Raw genomic sequence first — 19,007 nt, 5'->3', positions numbered from 1 at the left:
GTGAAGCCTCCTAACCCCTAGGGGGAAGGGAGGGTCTGAGGGACAGCAGATTCCCTGCCTTAAGGCTACTTTAAATAGCTAGAGAGAAGCCTCTGCTCCTCACAGCAGGCTCACCCACTCTCTTTTTAACTGGGGAAGCGGGGGTGACCAGAGCTGCAGACTGGAAACAGGTCCCAGCACCACTCCTCATGACACCCCATTACTCACTTCCTGCCAAGGTGAAAATGCTCTGTTTATATTCACTCTATTTCCTGCCTGTTGGTCAATTCTCTAATTTTGCTAACACCAGGAGTGCTTCCATTGCCTATTAACCTCTTGAACAGATGACTTTGTAAAGAAAAGTAAGGATGCTTCAAAGAGACAGCACCTGGAGTACTGCATTCAGCTCTGGCCACCATTCCTTAGGAAGATTGGCTTTAGTGTGGGTACATTGCAGACGCACTGGAATGATATCAGTTTGAGAGCGGACTGGATTGACTTGTTTTGAGCTTGAAAAGCTGAAGATTGATCAAAATGCTCAAGGAGATGAAGGGAATTGAAAGAATTGCTACAAATGTGCAATCTCCTCCAGTGGGATAATCCAGAACAAGAGTCAATACTCTTAAAATCAGAGTTAAATCATATAGAAGCATTTTGTATACACCAGAGTATTTAAAATCTAAAAGACAGTTCTTTTAGGACAATTTAAAATTTCAAGACCGATGGGCCGAGGAGTAGCAGATTGAATCTAATGTAGATAAGTGTGAGGTGTCGCATTTTGCTAAGGTAAATCATGGCAGGACTTATACACTTAATGATAGGGCCGTGGGGAGTTTTGTCAAGCAAAGAGACCTTGCAGTGCAGGTTCGGAGTCACAGGTAGACACAGTAGTGAAGAAGGCATTTGGTGCACTTGTCCTTGTTGATCAGTGCATTGAGTATAGGAGTTGGGAGGTCATGTTGCGGCTATGCAGCACATTGGTTAGGCCACATTCAATTCTGAGCTCCCTGCCAAAGGAAAAATGCTGTTAAGCTTGAAAGTGTGTCGAAAAGATTTACAAGAATGTTGCCACGGTTGGAGGATTTGAGCTTTGGGAGTGGCAGAATAGGCTGGGCCTGTTTTCCCTGGAGCGTTGGAGGCTGATGGGTGACCTTACAGAGGTTTATAAAATCATGAAGGGCATGGATTGGGTGAATAGCCAAAGTCTTTTCCCAGGGGTGGGCAAGTCCAAAACTAAAGGGCATAGGTTCAAGATGGGAGAATAAAGATTTAAAAGGGACCTAAGGGGCAACTTTTTCACGCAGAGGATGGTGTGTGTACAGAATGAGCTGTCAGAGGAAGTGGTGGAGGCTGATCCAAATACAGTATTTAAAAGGCATCTGGATGGGTATATGAATAGGAAGGGTCTGGAGGTATATGGGCCAAATGCTGGCAAATGGAACTAAATTTATTCAGGATATATGGTCGACATGGATGAGTTGGACCGAAGGATCTGTTTCCATGCCGTATATCTGTGTGACTGAAATTGATAGATTTGTTTTTGTTAGTTAAAGGCATTGATCGGGATGAAGAAAAGTTAGATACATCAAAATGAGCTCCCACTCAGCTGTGATCTGACAAAATGATGGGACAGAATAGATGGACTGAATGGCATACAGCTGTTCCTATTTTCCAAAAAGCTATAGAGGAACTTTCAGGAAGGTATTCTCATTTCCATTTTCTCCAAACAATCCAAGGCAAAATGCCCTAATGAGAAGGAAGACAGGATAGAAAGAGTGAATTTACCTTCATCTCTGCTCAAGCAACCATATCCTCAGCACTCCTTAATCCACCCCTCCTCACTCACTCTGTCACTCACCAACCTAGATAAATCCACCCAGGGGACTGTTGATAGTTCTAAGGAAGGTTTTTCTCTTTGGTAACAGAACACAGAAGGAAGCTTGAAGATTCAAGAGGTGAAAATGGGGTCTCACAATGTGGAGCAGATGCTCCACAGAAGTCAGCTTCCAGCTCGTGAGCCTCTGGACTCAGATCTTTGGGGTCCTGTTGCAAAAAGAAGGATGCTGAATACATATAACACTCACATAGAGGCACTGAGGACCATTTTAAAAGACCTCACTCAAATGGCATATGACTAAGTAAGTATAATGTGACATTCACTCCAGTTGCATTTTTGTCCCTTCTTTCTGCTTGGCTTTGTTCTGCCCAAAATCCTCAAAAGGCCATGTTGCAGTGTAACACATAGCAGAGTCTCTTATTTGCCTCAATAGTGCTCCAGTCTATTTTTAATCAAGTTGTTCAGCAATATCAGAATCCAGTAATCACTTCACTTTCATAATTGTTGCTACTTTCCATATACTTTGCTTCTGCCATCTCATTTTCTATTGTTATCCCTCATCAGTTAATGTGTTTTGTATTATTGTTTGTACTATCTTACAAATGTAATGGCAGATCTTCATTTAGTTTAACAGTTTTATTTTTGATGATCATTCCACTTCCATTCTATGTCTGTCTTTACCCGATATTTTAACAAGCTGTAAATTCAATATCATTGTTCATTAGTTAAAAAAAGATTAAGCGTCTCCTGTGACACACTTACTTTCTCCTCTTTCTTCTTCACTGCCTGCCTGTCATTTATATGCTCAGCTATAAACACCAGCTCAATGTAACAAGTCTCTTTTACATTCATGACCTTGAAAATTACTGGTTGAAAAATCTGCACACGTTTGATTGGGCTTCATGTGACTGCCATCTGCTGAGAGATTTTGGTACAGTCCCATTCTTATTCAAGCTGATAGATAAATTGCAGGCCTCTTGTGGCATAAGAGGCAGAATCATGTGTTCATAATGGGTTTGGTAGTTTTAGGGCCACTTAATTAGGTGCTAGCGTGGCAGTGGGGACCTTATCATCTTCCCATTGTCACTCTGATAAAGTCTGTGGTGGAAGGCCTGTAGACCACCTTCCAGTCTCACCGTCAATAGAGGCCTTTGAGTGAGCAACTAGTTCCCAGCTAATGGTCTCATTGCTCCAGTGCTGTTATTAGCCAAATGGCAAGCAAGGGCTTACTATTTACTTAGTTACAGAGTAAATGTTGGTTTATTAAATTGATACTTTGAATGAGCAGATTGTCTAGTGAGGGAAGTTTAGACAGGCTGGGTTTGTTTCCACTAAGCTGTGCAGGAAGATGAGGGGAGATCTGACAGAATTGTGTATGATCCTGAATGTTAATTGTGAACACAGAAAGATGTCCCTCCTTTGGGTCACTGCTGAACCACAGGGCACTGTTTTAGAATTAGGTGTTGCCCTTTTAGGACAGAAACTAGGAGAATTGTTTTTCTGAGGATTGTGTGAACTCTCAGCCTCTAGCTGGTGGAGGTTGTGGCACTGAATATCGTGGAGAGCACACCAAGCAAGGTGGAGCCGCTTGCAGGTCACAGGAGCTGCCCCTCTGACTCTATTGCCAAACCCCATCCCCCTTATCCCCTGTCCGCTGACACATGTCCCACCACCCTGGGTCTGGGATCCTGGGATAATCCCAGGCCTCAAGTAGTACCTCCAGCTGGCCAGCAGCTCTGGGGATATGGGATTTTTTCTGAAGAGACCTTGTTCCCAGTGAAAGGCCAGCCACCTGCATGTCAAGTACCAAGGTAGAACAAGAAAGGCGAGGCCTTCCCTTAAAGATTAGATTACAGTGTGGAAACAGGCCCTTCAGCCCAACAAGTCCACGCCGACCCGCCGAAGCGAAACCCACCCATACCCCTACATTTACCCCTTACCTAACACTATGGGCAATTTAGCATGGCCAATTCACCTGACCCTGCACATCTTTGGACTGTGGGAGGAAACCGGAGCACCCAGAGGAAACCCACGCAGACACGGGGAGAACGTGCAAACTCCACACAGTCAGTCGCCTGAGGCGGGAATTGAACCCGGGTCTCTGGCGCTGTGAGGCAGCAGTGCTAACCACTGTGCCACCGTGCCGCCCACCAAAGGGACAGCACAGGGCTTTTGTCAGCGGTCCACCATGAGGAATAGGCAAGAAAGTGGAGTTAAGGCAAATGATCAGTCATTATTGTACTGAATGGCTTCAATGGTACTAAAATCACCTGATGTACTAGTTTTACTTGCTTTCTGAAATATCCAGGTCTTTGCAACAGTAACACAATAACTCGCATTTACAAAACATCTTTACTGCAGTAAAATGTTCCAAGGTATTTAACGAAATAAATTAGACATCAAGACAATAAGGAATTGCCAGAACAGGTGACTAAAAGCTTTGTCAAAGAGGTAGTTTTTAAGGGGCATCTTAAAAAAGGGAAAGTTAGACAGGTAATGAGATTTGCACACTGTGCCAAGCTTTATGATAGACATGGTTGTCTTTCAATTTAAGATTGCTACCTTAATTGTAAAACAGCCAGGTTTGCTATTCATTGGTGATGCCACATGCAAGTAACGTTATCACAATATTTTCACCATGAGTGACATTTTTGTACCCATCAGTTATAGCACACCTCAGCAAATTTAAAAGATAAACAATCTCACTTATTTAGCTTTGTGAGTCTTTTCTGAACACCTTAATGTGAGTAACAATCCCGTGTAATTGTCTTGGTTAGACTCAGTTACTAGGAGGAGAAAGTGAGGTCTGCAGACGCTGGAAGAAGGGCATGTGCCCGAAACGTCGAATCTTCTGTTCCCTAGATGCTGCCTGACCTGCTGTGCTGTTCCAGCAATAAAGTTTCAGCTTAGACTCAGTTACTATCCTATTATAAACCAAGCCTGAACCTTGTAGCCACACCAAACCTGACATGAGGTCTGCATCTTACAGGGTGCGTGGTCTCCTCGCGTTACAGTTTGTGTTTGGAGTGTGATGGGACTAACTCCTCCCCCAGGAGCTGAACAAAACTCTTTGGATGAGACAAATAGGCACCATTTCTTTGAGGAATCAGTTTGGGCTTATGTTATGCTTATTAGATCTATACAGATAAATATACATATAACTAACGTATTATTTGTTTTACTAATATTATTAATAGAAAAATAGATTAATGTTTGAAGTTAATAGCAGATGGAAAACTTGAATTACCAAGGTCAAACCTTATGTGAAAAATTACAACTATTCATTGGAAAATAAATGTAACACTCAAAGTCAGCATTAGATGGAATCTTAAATTCTCCATATTGCTGTGCTATTTAACAAAAGATTTAATGCAGAAATGTGGCAAAGCAAGTCACAAAGTTGATGAGGAATAAAACCCCTGGATTCTTTCATCTCTAAGGTGTGATATAATTTCTAAAACTGCTTTGATCAATGACAAATCCAGTGGCAGAAGGTGTATGTGGTTCAGGGTAATTATTTTATCAATACTCCTCGAGTTCTTAACTTGTAAATATATCAGCAGTGACAGCATATTCAAGGGGAATTTTGTAGAATTTCTGAGATATGTCATACTGGCAAAGTTAACTGTTACATTACATATATGGATAAACACAGTGTGGCACTGGGTTACAGCACCATTATAAACTGTAACGAAGGATGGATTGGAAATGAGGAAGGAACCTATTTGAGCCCTGTCAGGGGGAACTGCCAAAAGGACCAGTCTGACCGAAGCATTAACTAAATTAGTTTTACACCGTGATATTTGGATGTTCTACTAGTTTTACAATCACCAGGGGAGTCTAATTTTTACTTTCAGTTTTATTTCTTTCTGGTTCTCTCTCAAAGGTATTACCCTTGTTCCCCAGGAGAACTGATGATGGATTTAAAAACTTACAAAGCTTTTTCAGCTACCACAGCAACCAATGTGACAGTTTTCCCACAATCTAATAATAACAATTATGACACCATATCCAAAATACAGTACAACACATAACATTTTGGTCTCCATGCTTAAGGTTAGATTTACCTTAAAGGGGCTACAATGTGGGTTCACTCAACTGATTCCTGGGATGACAGAATTATCATGGGAGGCCACTACAATGCAGCTATACTGTCTGAAATTCAGAGAAGTGATCTCTTCAAAAGAAATAAGGTTCTGAGAACACTGGATAGAATTGATTATTTTCCCTTTCTGGAATTAATGTGTGGGATAAGGGATCAGCGTCTGAGGACAAAGTTCATGTGAATTTTTAAATTTCTTGACCCCAGAGGGATGAAAATGCTTAATCACTGAGTACGGTTGTGAATTCCAGATTCTCGTAATCTGACAGAATCAAGGGGCCTTAATCAGAGAGATGTAACGGCTTAATGATATTATTGCCTAATCACTTTTGGAAAACTGCATTCAATTCTGGTTCTGCGTTCAAATCTGTAAACAGGTTAATTCTGAGGCATCTTTCTCTCCAAAAGGAAACCATTCACTAGGCATGTTAATGGTGTCATACACTGCCACCTGCAGGAAAACAAGCTTTTGCACCAATGCAGAAAACTACGGTATCTTCTAATGTTTTCAAATGTTTGCGGTTTACAACATCGATTTCATGTTTATATTTATATGGCTGTGTTGAGGGAAGTGGGATGGGGGTTGCTCGCAAAGAAAGAGAGAATCCGAGGTATAGAGAAAATGGGATAGTAGACTAGAGGGGGTTAACGGTAGGGAGCAGCAAGAGTGTGTAGGGATATAAACATCACGACTGAGATTTTAAATTGATTGCATTGGATGTGTTGAGAGAAAGTGTAGGTCATGTTTGCAGGAGTAATGTTTGAGCTGGACCTGCTGTAGTTCAGGATATGGCCAGAAGCATTTAGCATGTGCTAATGTTTACAGAGGGTGGATAATAAGAGGCCATGTGGAAGAACGTTGGAAGAGTTAAATTTGCAAGTAACAAAGGACTACTGCGGTTTGAGGTAGGAGGACAGGCAGACAACATTATGGAAGTCAAGGTGGTCGATATGTGGTGAAGGAGAATATATAGAGTCAGCATTTCAACTCAGCATGAGTCAGGTACCAAGATTACAAGTCTTTTTCAGCTAACAGCAATGGCTGGGTGAGGATGAAATTGCAGTGAACAAGATCAATTATTAAGGAAGTAATAGCAGAACATTTAGAAAATCATAATCTAATCAAGCAGGGTCAGCATGGCTTCATGAAAGGGAAGTCATGTCTGACTAATTTATTAGAGATTTCTGAGGAGCTCTCTACTAGGGTGGATTGAGGGGAACCAGTAGATGTATTGTATTTTAACTTCTAGAAGGCATTGGGCAAGGTACTTCACAAAAGATTAAGTCATAAGAGAAGAACCCACAGCGTTGGAGGTAGTATGTCGGCATGAATAGGGAATTGGCTAATGGGCAGGAAACAGCGAGTGGAGTTAAGGGGTTCTTTTTCAGATGGTGACCCGTGACCAGTGGGGTTCGACAGGAATCAGTGCTGGGCCTGTAGATACTAACAATATATATTAATGACTTGGAGGAAGGAAGTCAATGTACTGTCGCCAAACTTTAAGTTTTTTGAATTCGTTCACAGGATGAGGGTGTCGCTGGCTGGGCCAGCATTTATTTCCCATCCCTAATTGCCCAGAGGGCAGTTAAGAGTCAACCACATTGCTATGGGTCTGGAGTCACATGTAGGCCAGAACAGGAAGGAGGACAGTTTCCTTCCCTAAAAGGCATTCGTGAGCCAGATGGGTTTTTCCAACAATACATAGTCACCATTAGAGTCTGAATTCTAGATTTTTAAAAATTCAATTTCCACCATCTTCCATTGCGGGATTCCCAGAACATTTCCTGGGTCTCTGGATTAACAGTCGAGGAATAATACCACTCGGCCAGTACCTTCCCTGTGACAATGAAATGGGGGGAAAGGCAGGTTGTGAGAGGAATACAAATACATTTCAGATAGATGCTGATTGGTTAAGTAAGTGGGCAAAAAGTTACCAAATGGAGTATAATGTGAGAAAATGCAAAGTTGTTCATTTTGGAAAGGGGGGGGCGAAAGAACAGAATAATATTTAAATGGAAAAAAAAACTACAGAAAGCTGCATCACAAAGGGACCTGGAGATATTTGTACATGAAAAATAAAGAGAGCACACAGATACAGCAGGTTATCAGGAAGGTTAATGGAATGTTGGCCCTTATTTCAAGGGGGTTGAAGTATAAGAGTAGGGAAGTCTTACTGCAACTATACAAGGTGCTAGTAAGACCACATCTGGAGTACTATGTGCAGTTTTGGTCCCCTTATTTAAGGAGAGGCAGCATATCATTAGAGGCAGTTCACAGAAGGCTCACTGGGATGATTCCTGATATGGAGGGAATGGCTTATGAACAAAGATAAAAGAGGTTGGGATTCCAGTTTAGAAGAATGAGCAATGACCTCATTGAAACACATGCATTTCTTAAAGGGGCTTAACAGAGTAGATGCTGAGATAATATTTCCCCTCATGGGACAGTCTGGCTCCAGAGGGCATAATGGCACAGGAAATGGCAACTTTGTACACTTTTCACTGTACTCATGTGTCCCTGTACTTGAGTACATGTGACAATAAAACCTAATTTCAATTCTAGTCTCTGAATAAAGGCGTATCAACCTAAGACTGAGAAAAGGAGGAATTTCTTCTCTCAGAGGGTTGAGAGTCATTGGAATTCCTGGACGTAGAGAGCTGTGGGGGCAGAGCCATATCTAGTTAAGGCCGAGGTAGATAGATTCTTGATCATTAGGAAAAATTGAGGATTATGGGGAAAGGGTGGGAAAGTGGACATGAAGAATGTCAGATCAGCCATGATCATACTGAAAGATGGAGCAGGCTTGAGGGATCAAATGGTTTACTCCTGTTCCTATTTCTTATGGTTTTATGGTGTTACGACATGGGCCTTGATTTTCACCAAATTGGGCCAATCAGGGAGGCACTTATCAGTGGCGTGTGGGACCTGATTCTGGGATTCCTGCCCCCATTACCATTTTCAGAAATTATCATTGACATTAAATAAGGATATTGGGAGCCAGCCCAGACACTGCTCTCCAGACTTTGCAGATTCAACACAGTGGGGGTGAACACTTTAAACATCGGCTCATAACTTTATTGAAGTCAGGTCCCTTCAGCAAGCTAACATGGTTCAATACTAATCTGAACAGTCATGATCCATGTGGAAGCTAGCTTCAAGTCATCAAACAAAAATAACTATTCAATATTCACACTGAAATACATCGGAGCCTCTTACCTTCTCATCAAGTTGTCAATCAATCATTTCATTATAATATTAATTATGTCAATGTCAGAAGTTTACATTCACTTCCAACCCTTAATCTTAAAAGGCAGTGAAAAAAATCTTCAAAAAAGAGGTTATCACAAGGAAATAAAGTAGCTAATTGAACAAAGCTTTCCCTCCTGTCTACAGTTGCATGACATTACTCGCTGGGATCTAGGTGATTAGCCATTCTTAAAGGTCAGCCAGACATTCACTATGAGGCCCACAGAGTATGTGGCACCAGTTAGTGCCTTGCACCATTGTCTTAGTCAACCACCCCCCGCTCCCTCCCCCCCACCCCATCCCGAGCTTCTTTTTTTCTTGCTTTTCGTCAGATCCTCTTTTCCCAGCTGTGTATTTACTTTAAACCTGTTGTATCTCTTATGTTTCTTCAGACTAATTAAAAGTCTTTGACCCAAATGTCTTTTTTCCTTTGTCTGAAGCTGTTGCCTGAGCTGCTGTATCTATCCAACATCACTGTTTTTATTTCACATTCCCAGCATGTGCAAAATATTGTTTCTTTTATCATTACCATTACTTAGAATGTTTAACTGAAGGAAATTGAGATTCATCTACAACAAGCAGTTGAACAACTCAGAGGCACTGGAATGGTTAAAGCAACTGTTAAATCAGGGACAAGGACTTATCTTTGGGAAATTATAGATAATGTTGAAAAAGTGATTAAAAAGATACTCAGACTACAATCAACTGGGGTGAGTTGACCTAATGAACAGCAATCCCACTGAGGTGCACAATGGTGAAGAGGTATTTGGGGAAGGTTTGGGGACTCAACTGTGTCAAAGATTTCAGACATAATACACACTGGTTACTGTCACTTGTGACTTTTATGTGGACCATTTCAACGCTGTGGCAGGACAGAAAACTGACTGGAAAATTTAAAATATGAAGTTGCAGGAAAAAGATGCACAAATTGAGACAATAACACAATCACAACCTTTAGAAAGGAAGGGGAGATTGGATACTTGCCATTTGCAAAACCCCAAGATGCGAAAGGTGAATTTTTTGATAAGGGGTTTGCTGATGTCAGATTTGAAAGAGAGGTCCGAAGGGGCAACTTTTTCATGCAGAGGGTGATGCGTGTATGGAAGGAGCTGCCAGAGAAAGTGATGGAGGCTGGTACAATTACAGCATTTAAAGGCATCTGAATGGGTACATGAATAGGAAGGGTTGAGAGGGATGTGGGCCAAGTGTTGGCATATGGGACTAGATTAGGTTGGGATATCTGGTTGGTGTGGATGAGTTGGACCAAGGGGTCTGTTTCCGTGCTGTGCATCTCTATGACTCTATAACTGCACCCAAGGAGAACAAAGTGTTCACAATATCAACTAAAATAGCACTCAGGAAGGGAAGTTGAGGGAATAAAAAATTTCTGAGAATGGGACCAAAAAAAAAAGAGCTTACTGGGCAATCTAAAATTTGAAAAGCCATGGCAGCAATTAGGAGAGGAATTGAAGATATTGCAGATTCAAGAATCCAGGCAAAGAAAGCTCAAGGAGGGAGGCCGAGCAGAGACAGCTGAAATGGTGATCTTAACCTTCCTGGTAAAGACTTCTTATTGGAGGTGTTAGAGGTGAGTGGAAAAGATGTTTTAAAGAGACTGTTGAAAAAGGGTTGAAAATAACTTGAGGTCTATCTTTGTTTTCCACCAGAATTATGAATTAGTGGCCAGTTCTGGGGAAGGACAGTGAGTTCTTGCACTGATGGGCTTGAAGTTTTTTTATGCTTTTAAATCCCATTTGACATCCCCAGAGGACACAAGAAATACTATTCATCATGAAGCTCTGAAAGTAAGACATAATGAAAGTACAGATCTGCCTTTTTGGTTAACCGAAGTCCCAACTCTCGGGTAATCATAAAAGATTGCATGGCACTACTGCAAAGAAATTGAAGGGAGTTCTCCCCAGTAGCCTGGCCAACATCACAAAAACACTATACCTGGCCATTTGCATACCGCTGCTCAATGGAACCTGCTGTGGGAATTTGGTTTGCATACTTCTACTGTACCACTGTGGCTACACTTCAGAAGTGAAAAGAACATTGTGCGTTTGGTCTGTGAAAGGCTCTATATAAATTAAACCCTCCTTTCTACAGGTTCATTGACCTCTTCTTCCATCAGCCGATATCATTGGTTAAAATGTTATAACATTAAAATATCATTACATAATCAAAATGAATAATCGTCGACATTTTCTACACCTTTGCAGTACAAAGTAACTTACTAACAGGAGAAGGAGAATGGACTTCTTACCTTTGCATTGTAACCCCTGTTTCATCAGACCCCAGAGCAAAGAGCCACAGTGATCACAGAATGTGGGCACTTTGAAATTATGAATGCTAAACTTATGAGGCATGTTAACACTGAAGCGCTGGGAGCCCACCTGCACAGAAAAAAACGCATATGAGCCAATGTTTCTGAATTGGTTTCAGACACTTGTACAAAAAAAACAGACATGGGAAGCACTGGGCTATAACAGAATTGTGCTTCACAGAAATTAATGACATGTAGGACAAGAGCACCTGACGTAAGGATACACTCTGATGTACCTTTAGTTAACTTGGCTGGAATTTCATGTAGCATCAATAGGTTTATTGCTCAGCTATTTTTGTTCTATCATTTATTATATCACAAGGGCAAAGCAAATTAGTGAGACCAACATGGCTGCTCAGCCAATAATGTCATCATGCTGTTGACAATGTAACAAAACTCTATTCCTCTTGTTCCCAACCTCTCAAAAATGTGGCTGTTGTCCAACTGACCTAGTTACAACAACAATATTTATTTATATGGTGTATTTAATGTGATAAAACATCCCCAAGTGTTTTCAAGGAGCATTAGTAAACAAAATACAACACTGAGCCACATAATGATATATATAAGGATTAATGACCAAAAGCTCAATCAAAGAGGTAATGTTTAAGGTGCACCACATGGAAACAAAGAGAGGAAGGATAACAGAGAGGTTTTTGGAGGAAATTTCTGTACTTAGCTCACAAACATCTGAAGGTATGGCTAAAAAAATGTAGTCTGATCAGAATTGGGGATGGTCAAGGCACCTGAATTAAAGGAGCAGATATATCTAGAAATATTACGTGGCGAGAGGAGATTACAGAAATAGGAGAGCATATGCCATGGAACAATTTGAAAAGAAGGAGGAGAATTTAAAGATTGAAGGAGTGCTTAGCCAGAAGCCAATGCAAGGCAGGGACATAGGAATGACAGATTAATAGGCGTGAGTTAGAACACCTACTAAGTTTTGCTTTACATCGAATTTACAAAGAATAGAAAATAGTCAACCCAATCAGGCGGGTATTTTATCAGTTAATGGCAGAGGAAACAAAGGCATGGATGAGAGTCTCAGCAGCAGGTGAGCTGGGAGAGAGGTGAAATTAGGCAACATTGAAAAGGTGGAAATAGGCATCACAATGGTGTCGATATGTGGTTATAATGTCAACTCGTGGTTGAATATGACACCAAGGTTGTAGACAATCTGGTTCTGCCTCAATCCAGTTTTCAGAAAGAGGGCTGGAGTCCTCTTGGGAATAGTGCTTTTGGCAGGGAGCAAGGACAGTTGTTTCAATCTCCCCAAATATTTAGTTGTTGAAAACTTATACTAATCCTGTACTGGATGTCAGAAAAGCAGCTGGATGAGTTCAGTGCAGTGAGGGGAGAGTTGGTGCTGTGAGAGAGAGCGTGTCTCACCATGCATGAGGAAATCAACCTGCTGTCAAATGATGTCACCGATGGTGTAGCATGTAGATGGGAAAGAGAAAACAAGTCTAAAAGAGATTCTTGGGAGACAGCAGAGGCAACGGCGTTGGAGGAGAAATAGAATCCACTACAGATCTTTTTCAGAGTATGGTATAAAGGTAGCAAAATTACAAAGCCGATCCACCCAACTGGAAGATGGTTTCAAGGTGCTGGAGAAGGATTGCATGTTCAATTGTGCCAAAGGCCACAGAGTGGTTAAGAAGGATGAGAGCTCACTAGGAGACAATGTTCAGTGTGCCCAAATTGGCCATAATGGCCAAATTATGTTAGCGATCAAATGCATGGAGATTGCAGCATAACATAGATAAATGTGAGGCTATCCACATTGGTCGCAAAAACAGGCAGGAATATTATTATCAGAATCATGATAGCTTGGGAAATGGGGAAGTGCAATGAGATCTGGGTATCTTCATTCACCAAACACTAAAAGTAATTCAGCAGGTGCAACAGGTGGTGAAGAAAGCAAATGGTATGTTGACTTTCATAGTGAGAGGATTCAAGTACAGGAGCAGGGATATCTTGCTGAAACTGTGTGAGGTAAGATGACACGTGGGAGTATTGTGTGCAGTTTAATCTCCTTATCTGAGGAAGGATGCTCTGACTATTGGGGGAGCACAAAGAAGATTAATTCCTGAGATGGTAGAATCAGGGAAACTGAATTAGTTAGGACGATATTGCCTAGAGTTTAGAAGAATGGGGGGAGGGGCGATCTCACCAAAACATATAAACGTCTAACTAGGATGGGTCAGGTAGATGCAGGAAAGGTAGTTCTCAATGACTGGGGAGTCCAGAACCTGGGTTCAAAGTCCAAGGTCAAGGCGTAGTTAGCTTTTTAGGAGAGAGATAAGGGGAAGAATTTCTCCACTCAGAGAGTGGTGCATTCTCTGCCACAGGTAACTGAATAATTTCAAAAAAGATTTGGATATTGTTCTTAGGACTGAAAACATCCGTTTTTAGAAAGGAGGAACAGGATACTGAGTCAGATGATCATATTGAATAGCGGAGCAGGCTCAACCGCATGAGTGGTCTCCTCCAGCTCCTATACTCTACATTTCTACGTAATTGCAGAATTCAAAATATATACCTCATCCTGTGCTTCTTGCTTCTTCAAACCAGCACACTTGGTTATGATAAGTTCGTGACATCGCTTATGCACTACACAGGTACAGACTGCAAGTTCAAATAAACGAAATATTTTAATTCAGTGTCAGATTTAAACTTCATCGAATACTAATCAAGGTGAGAAAGTAGAAGTGCAACAAGATAAAACCAAAAACAAGCTTAAATCCACCAACTGAAATTGTCAGTAAAGGTTCTGAGATACCTGATCTCTCTTCTGTCTTTTTCCTTTTAACATCTAAAATTAATCAGCATTATTATTATTCTGTCGGCAAAACTGCATCCAGACATTTCCAGAGATACCATATATACTCATGGAAAAGTCAAATTTTTAAGTCTATTTTTAAAGGTTAAATTTATAGGGGCGACTAATACACAGGCACTAGTTTTGAGGGGCTGAAATGCATGCTGCATATTTGAAATACCATATTATTAGCAGAAGTTGATTTGATCGTTCAAATAATCCCGGGTAAAGAAGACAGACACAGTGAATTAGGGTAAAGATAATTACCAGATAAAAGCGAGAGAAACAAGAATGAGTTGCTGGTAGGAAAGTTTATTTATACATACCGGTACGAAAATTTAACATATCAAAGAATCATTGAAATCCTGCAAAATCACACTATTCAACATCCTCATGGCTTGGTATAATGGCACACTTAAAACTAAACGTTTATTAAATTCTGGATATGTAAGCATCTTGAACTTTCCCGCCAAATTCTTCTACTTCCCTCCCATTTACTCTCATATGCAATGAACATTAGCAACATTAACAAATTTGTCAAAGAGTTAAAGATATTTGCAGCTAATATATCTCACTTTTATTCAGATACAATGGCACAATTAAAATGATTAATGTTTTAACGATATTATCTTTTGGATGTATGTTGAACAAAACATGATAAGTACCAATACTCTTAGTACCGGTCTGAATGAATGAGTAAAATGAATCAAAACGTGCTATAGTCAACTAAGTGGCCAAAGGAGAGTTATGAATGAATGAATGAATGAATGAATGAACAGAGATGCAATGTAGTAAACAAAGAGCGGTGAGTAGAGTTACCAGTATGAATGAATGAATGCAATTTCATTTAAATGGGTTAATGGTAACATGCAGTTTCCTTTGTAAGAGGTTTATAATGTGATATGGTAGAGTCAAATTTTATATGAGATGTCTGGAAAATACAAGATTTTTTAGCCAAAAATAAGGGGTTGACGTTTACATGAGATCGATTTTTATATGAGTACATATGGTATGTCTAATGGAATTTGGTCCATTCACAAGCAGAAGGTTTGCACTCTGAAAATTGGCATTTTCTAGATTACTTGAAGGAGCTAATCTTATGAATGGGTTAATGCAGCCCAAGTTGCATTTTTGATATTCTAACACTATTATACTTAGCTTAGTGATGATTATTCATACCTGATTCACTATGTACTATTTTTCAACCTCATGTTATTTTCTTGACAGTATTCCTTCATTATTAAAATTTGTTAAATAGAAGTGTAGTACTGTACACATATAAAAATACACTTTTGTTCAATATTCCCAAAATGTTTAAAAATCCATCAAACGTTACACACCCTGAGCAAGATGAGAGTCAAACAATCTATGTGTTTGTTTGTGCGCTTGTTGAAACTGAACGATTGTGTACAACATTCTGCACAGGCTGTAATTACATCCAATGTTCCCATTGGTGCAATGACACAATGGTAGCCAAAGTGTAAAGACAGAGATCTGCTGCTACATCAGTTCATTTATAATGCTACAGAATAAATGTTTTACTGACATTGGTCAACATCTCAGATTTAGGGTCAATTTCCAACATCTGTTGTATGTACAAAGCCAAAAGCAAAAAATGTGAAATGTGTCTGCCAAAGCAATCTTTGCTAACTAGTCTCTCTGGATTTCTCAATTCTCTGTCAACAATAACACAAACTCTTTTCTCTTAAGAAGTATTCTCATATATTAATTGGACAATTGTATGTAAGTACTGAAGAGCTGAATAAACTGATTTCTACCAACCAAATTTTTAAATGATTTAAAACGCATATAAACAAGCCTGTTATTGAAAAAATGGATGACTGTTAGACTTTTGGACATAGATTCATTCAATGACTGATCCTTCCTGCCCAGTAATGCATTAATCTTAATAATGTCAAATGGTTAATTTGTTCTGAGTTATCAAAATTATCTATTTTAAAAGTGTTTTTAACTATATTTTGTGATGATGATGTAGCGTGGCACAATCACATTTTCCAATTGAGCTGATTCTTACCAGCAGTGTTGAGTAGCAGGTTGCATTTTGGAGATTTCCACAACTATTTTAATATCAAACTCATCTCAACATCAAACAGCTGATGCCTACAGGATTTACAATGATACAACTAGATTTCCCCTCAGGGAAAAGCATCCAGCAGCAGGAAGGATGACACGGGGTTCATGATGTATGTTGAACATACATCAATACACCAATACACCACTTCAGGAGGTTAATGTTTTTGCCAGTGGACCCAAAATGTTAAGCCTTCAGAAACTGCACAAAACAGTTAAGAATTTCCTTCATGACAGCAGATTTTATCAATGCCTCTTGAAGGGCTGCAATTATAGAATCTTTACATTCACTTTCTGTTGAAAGCAAATTGAGAAATAATTTACTTGTGATAAAATATACTCTTAATTATTAGACAATTGGCATCAGCCATGAAGTGGAGATGCCAGTGTTGGGCTAGGGTGGATAAAGTCAGAATTCACACAACACAAGGTTATGGTCCAACAGGTTGATTTGAAATCACAAGCTTTCGGAGCGCTGCTTCTTCGTCAGGTGAAGTGGAGGGAAGTACACAGGCACAGAATATATAGGAAGAGAGATAATGGCAAGATAATTCCAGATGATTAAGAGTGTCAAACGATAGTACAAACAGTGTGATAAGAGTGTCGACAGGCTGGATAACAAGTCTTTTTAGGTGATTAAAAGTGTCAAATGGTGTGAGTGCTGTGTCAACAGCCGAATAACCAGTGAAAGGATGACCTATGATCTGATTCATTAAGGCAGAGAAATTATTACAAATAATCAAAAATAAGATGGCATTAGAGACAAACTAAATGGCTGGAATAGCATAAGTAGGTATCAGTATTTCTCTGCCTGAATGAATCGGATCATAGGTCATCCCTCCACTCACATTATTTGTACTTATCTGTTGACACTCTTAATCACCTGGAATTATCTTGCCATTTCTCCCTGCCGATATATTGTGACTGTGCACTGCCCTCCACTTCGCCTGACTAAAGAGCAGTGCTTCGAAAGCTTGTGATTTCAAATAAACCTGTTGGACTATAACCTGGTACTGTCGACTTCTGACTTTGCATTAGCAGCATCCCACAAGATCCTACATGAAGAGTTGGAAAATTGTACTATTCAGATAAGCAGGAACACACATGCTAAAAACATATACGAATGATGTCTCCAAGTCATTCTGTTGGCTCTGTGAAAAGCTCCTTCAGGCATTTGGGCTCAAAGCACAAAATGCATCAGAGACATTCGCAACAATCCATTCACTCATGTTCTTTTGGTGAAAATAAACAAATCCGCTGAGGCTTTCAAGACTGTGCAGCCTGTTTCATGCATTAATAAAGTACAGTTGCTACATGATTCCTCACTAAAATGTCTCAGTGATGAATTTTACAAGTTCAAGTGTGGCCAAACAGAGATCTATGTTTATCTACTGTTTTATTGCACGTCTGTTGTAAAGTCATTGGACCGTCCACAGAAAGAGAACAGCAAAAAAGCAGAGAACATCAAACATGTTACAACATAAACCTTAACAGAGATATTTGAAACTCATTTCTTACCCTGACATTGGTATCCTTGTTTACCTATTACTCCCCTGTAACAAAGCACAGAAGAAATAAGGAATGGTGAGACTATTGGTTATTGTCACTCACACACTGATTTTCAAAAATACAATTGCAATGTGACACAAACAACATGCTCTAAGATACATTAATATTTGTCAACATTTCAGATTTAGGGTCAATTTCTCATTATCTTGAGAATATTGTGCTGCTAGTCAAAGCTATCATGTTGGTCTGTGATTTTAATTCAAAGATATTAAAAATGACAACACAAAATCAAAACTAAGTTGCCTTTTACTGTAGTTTGTATTTTAAGTAACTTCTATGCTTTTAAGAGCTTACATTTGCATAGTTTTTAGAACCGTTTGTACAATGTTATTGTATGGTCCTTCCTGGAGGAACACACTGGTACATTAAGATTGCAATGAGAGTAATGCAGATTTCAATGTCAAAACAATTCAACTATCCTTGGTCTCAGGGTTCAGTCATATGGAAAATGAGTGATACTCGTTGTTTGTGGCTCCTGGGTTCTATGTACCAATTAATTTGATTATACAGCTTTGTAACAAGGATCTATGCTGACAAGGAGGTTCACAGGGGCTGGCAGTTCCATCTTAATTAAGACTAACAGACCACAGGACAGAAGAAATAAGAACAGGAGTAGACCATACAACTCTTGAGCCTGCATTCCCATTAATCCAATCAGGCCTCAATTCCTTCCTCAGATCGTTACCCCTATAATCTATTCCCCATGGTAGTCATGATTTGGAGATGCTGGTGTTGGACTGGGGTGTATAAAGTTAAAAATCACACAACACCAGGTTATGGTCCAATAGGTTTAATTGGAAGCACTAGCTTTCGGTGCACCGCTCCTTCACCTGAGGACAAACACTTGATGAAAGAGTGGGGCTCTGAAAGCTAGTGCTTCCAATTAAACTTGTTGGCCCATAACCTGGTGTTGTGTGATTTTTAACCTTATTCCATGGTAGCACATCCACAACCAAATCACATAAGGAATTCCAAGGATTCACAACTTTATGAATGAATAATTTCCTATTCATTTCTGTTCTAAGTGACAAA

At 40.0% G+C, this 19,007-nt stretch overlaps 1 protein-coding gene across 2 annotated transcripts in view; it reads right to left on the bottom strand.

The window, feature by feature from the left end:
* Nucleotides 1–19,007, bottom strand: part of prkcea (protein kinase C, epsilon a) — a 594,816-nt gene that overhangs the window by 213,465 nt on the left and 362,344 nt on the right. For both annotated transcript variants that reach the window (XM_043695660.1, XM_043695661.1), the window contains 3 exons: nt 17,925–17,959; nt 14,037–14,122; nt 11,432–11,561 (listed from right to left, as the gene is read on the bottom strand). In XM_043695660.1, the coding sequence (XP_043551595.1) occupies nt 11,432–11,561; nt 14,037–14,122; nt 17,925–17,959 (251 nt within the window). The remainder of the gene's footprint in view (nt 1–11,431; nt 11,562–14,036; nt 14,123–17,924; nt 17,960–19,007) is intronic.

This window comes from Chiloscyllium plagiosum, chromosome 9, assembly GCF_004010195.1.
Source record: "Chiloscyllium plagiosum isolate BGI_BamShark_2017 chromosome 9, ASM401019v2, whole genome shotgun sequence".
NCBI lineage: Eukaryota > Metazoa > Chordata > Chondrichthyes > Orectolobiformes > Hemiscylliidae > Chiloscyllium > Chiloscyllium plagiosum.
This window is presented reverse-complemented; position numbering and strand designations above follow the sequence as displayed.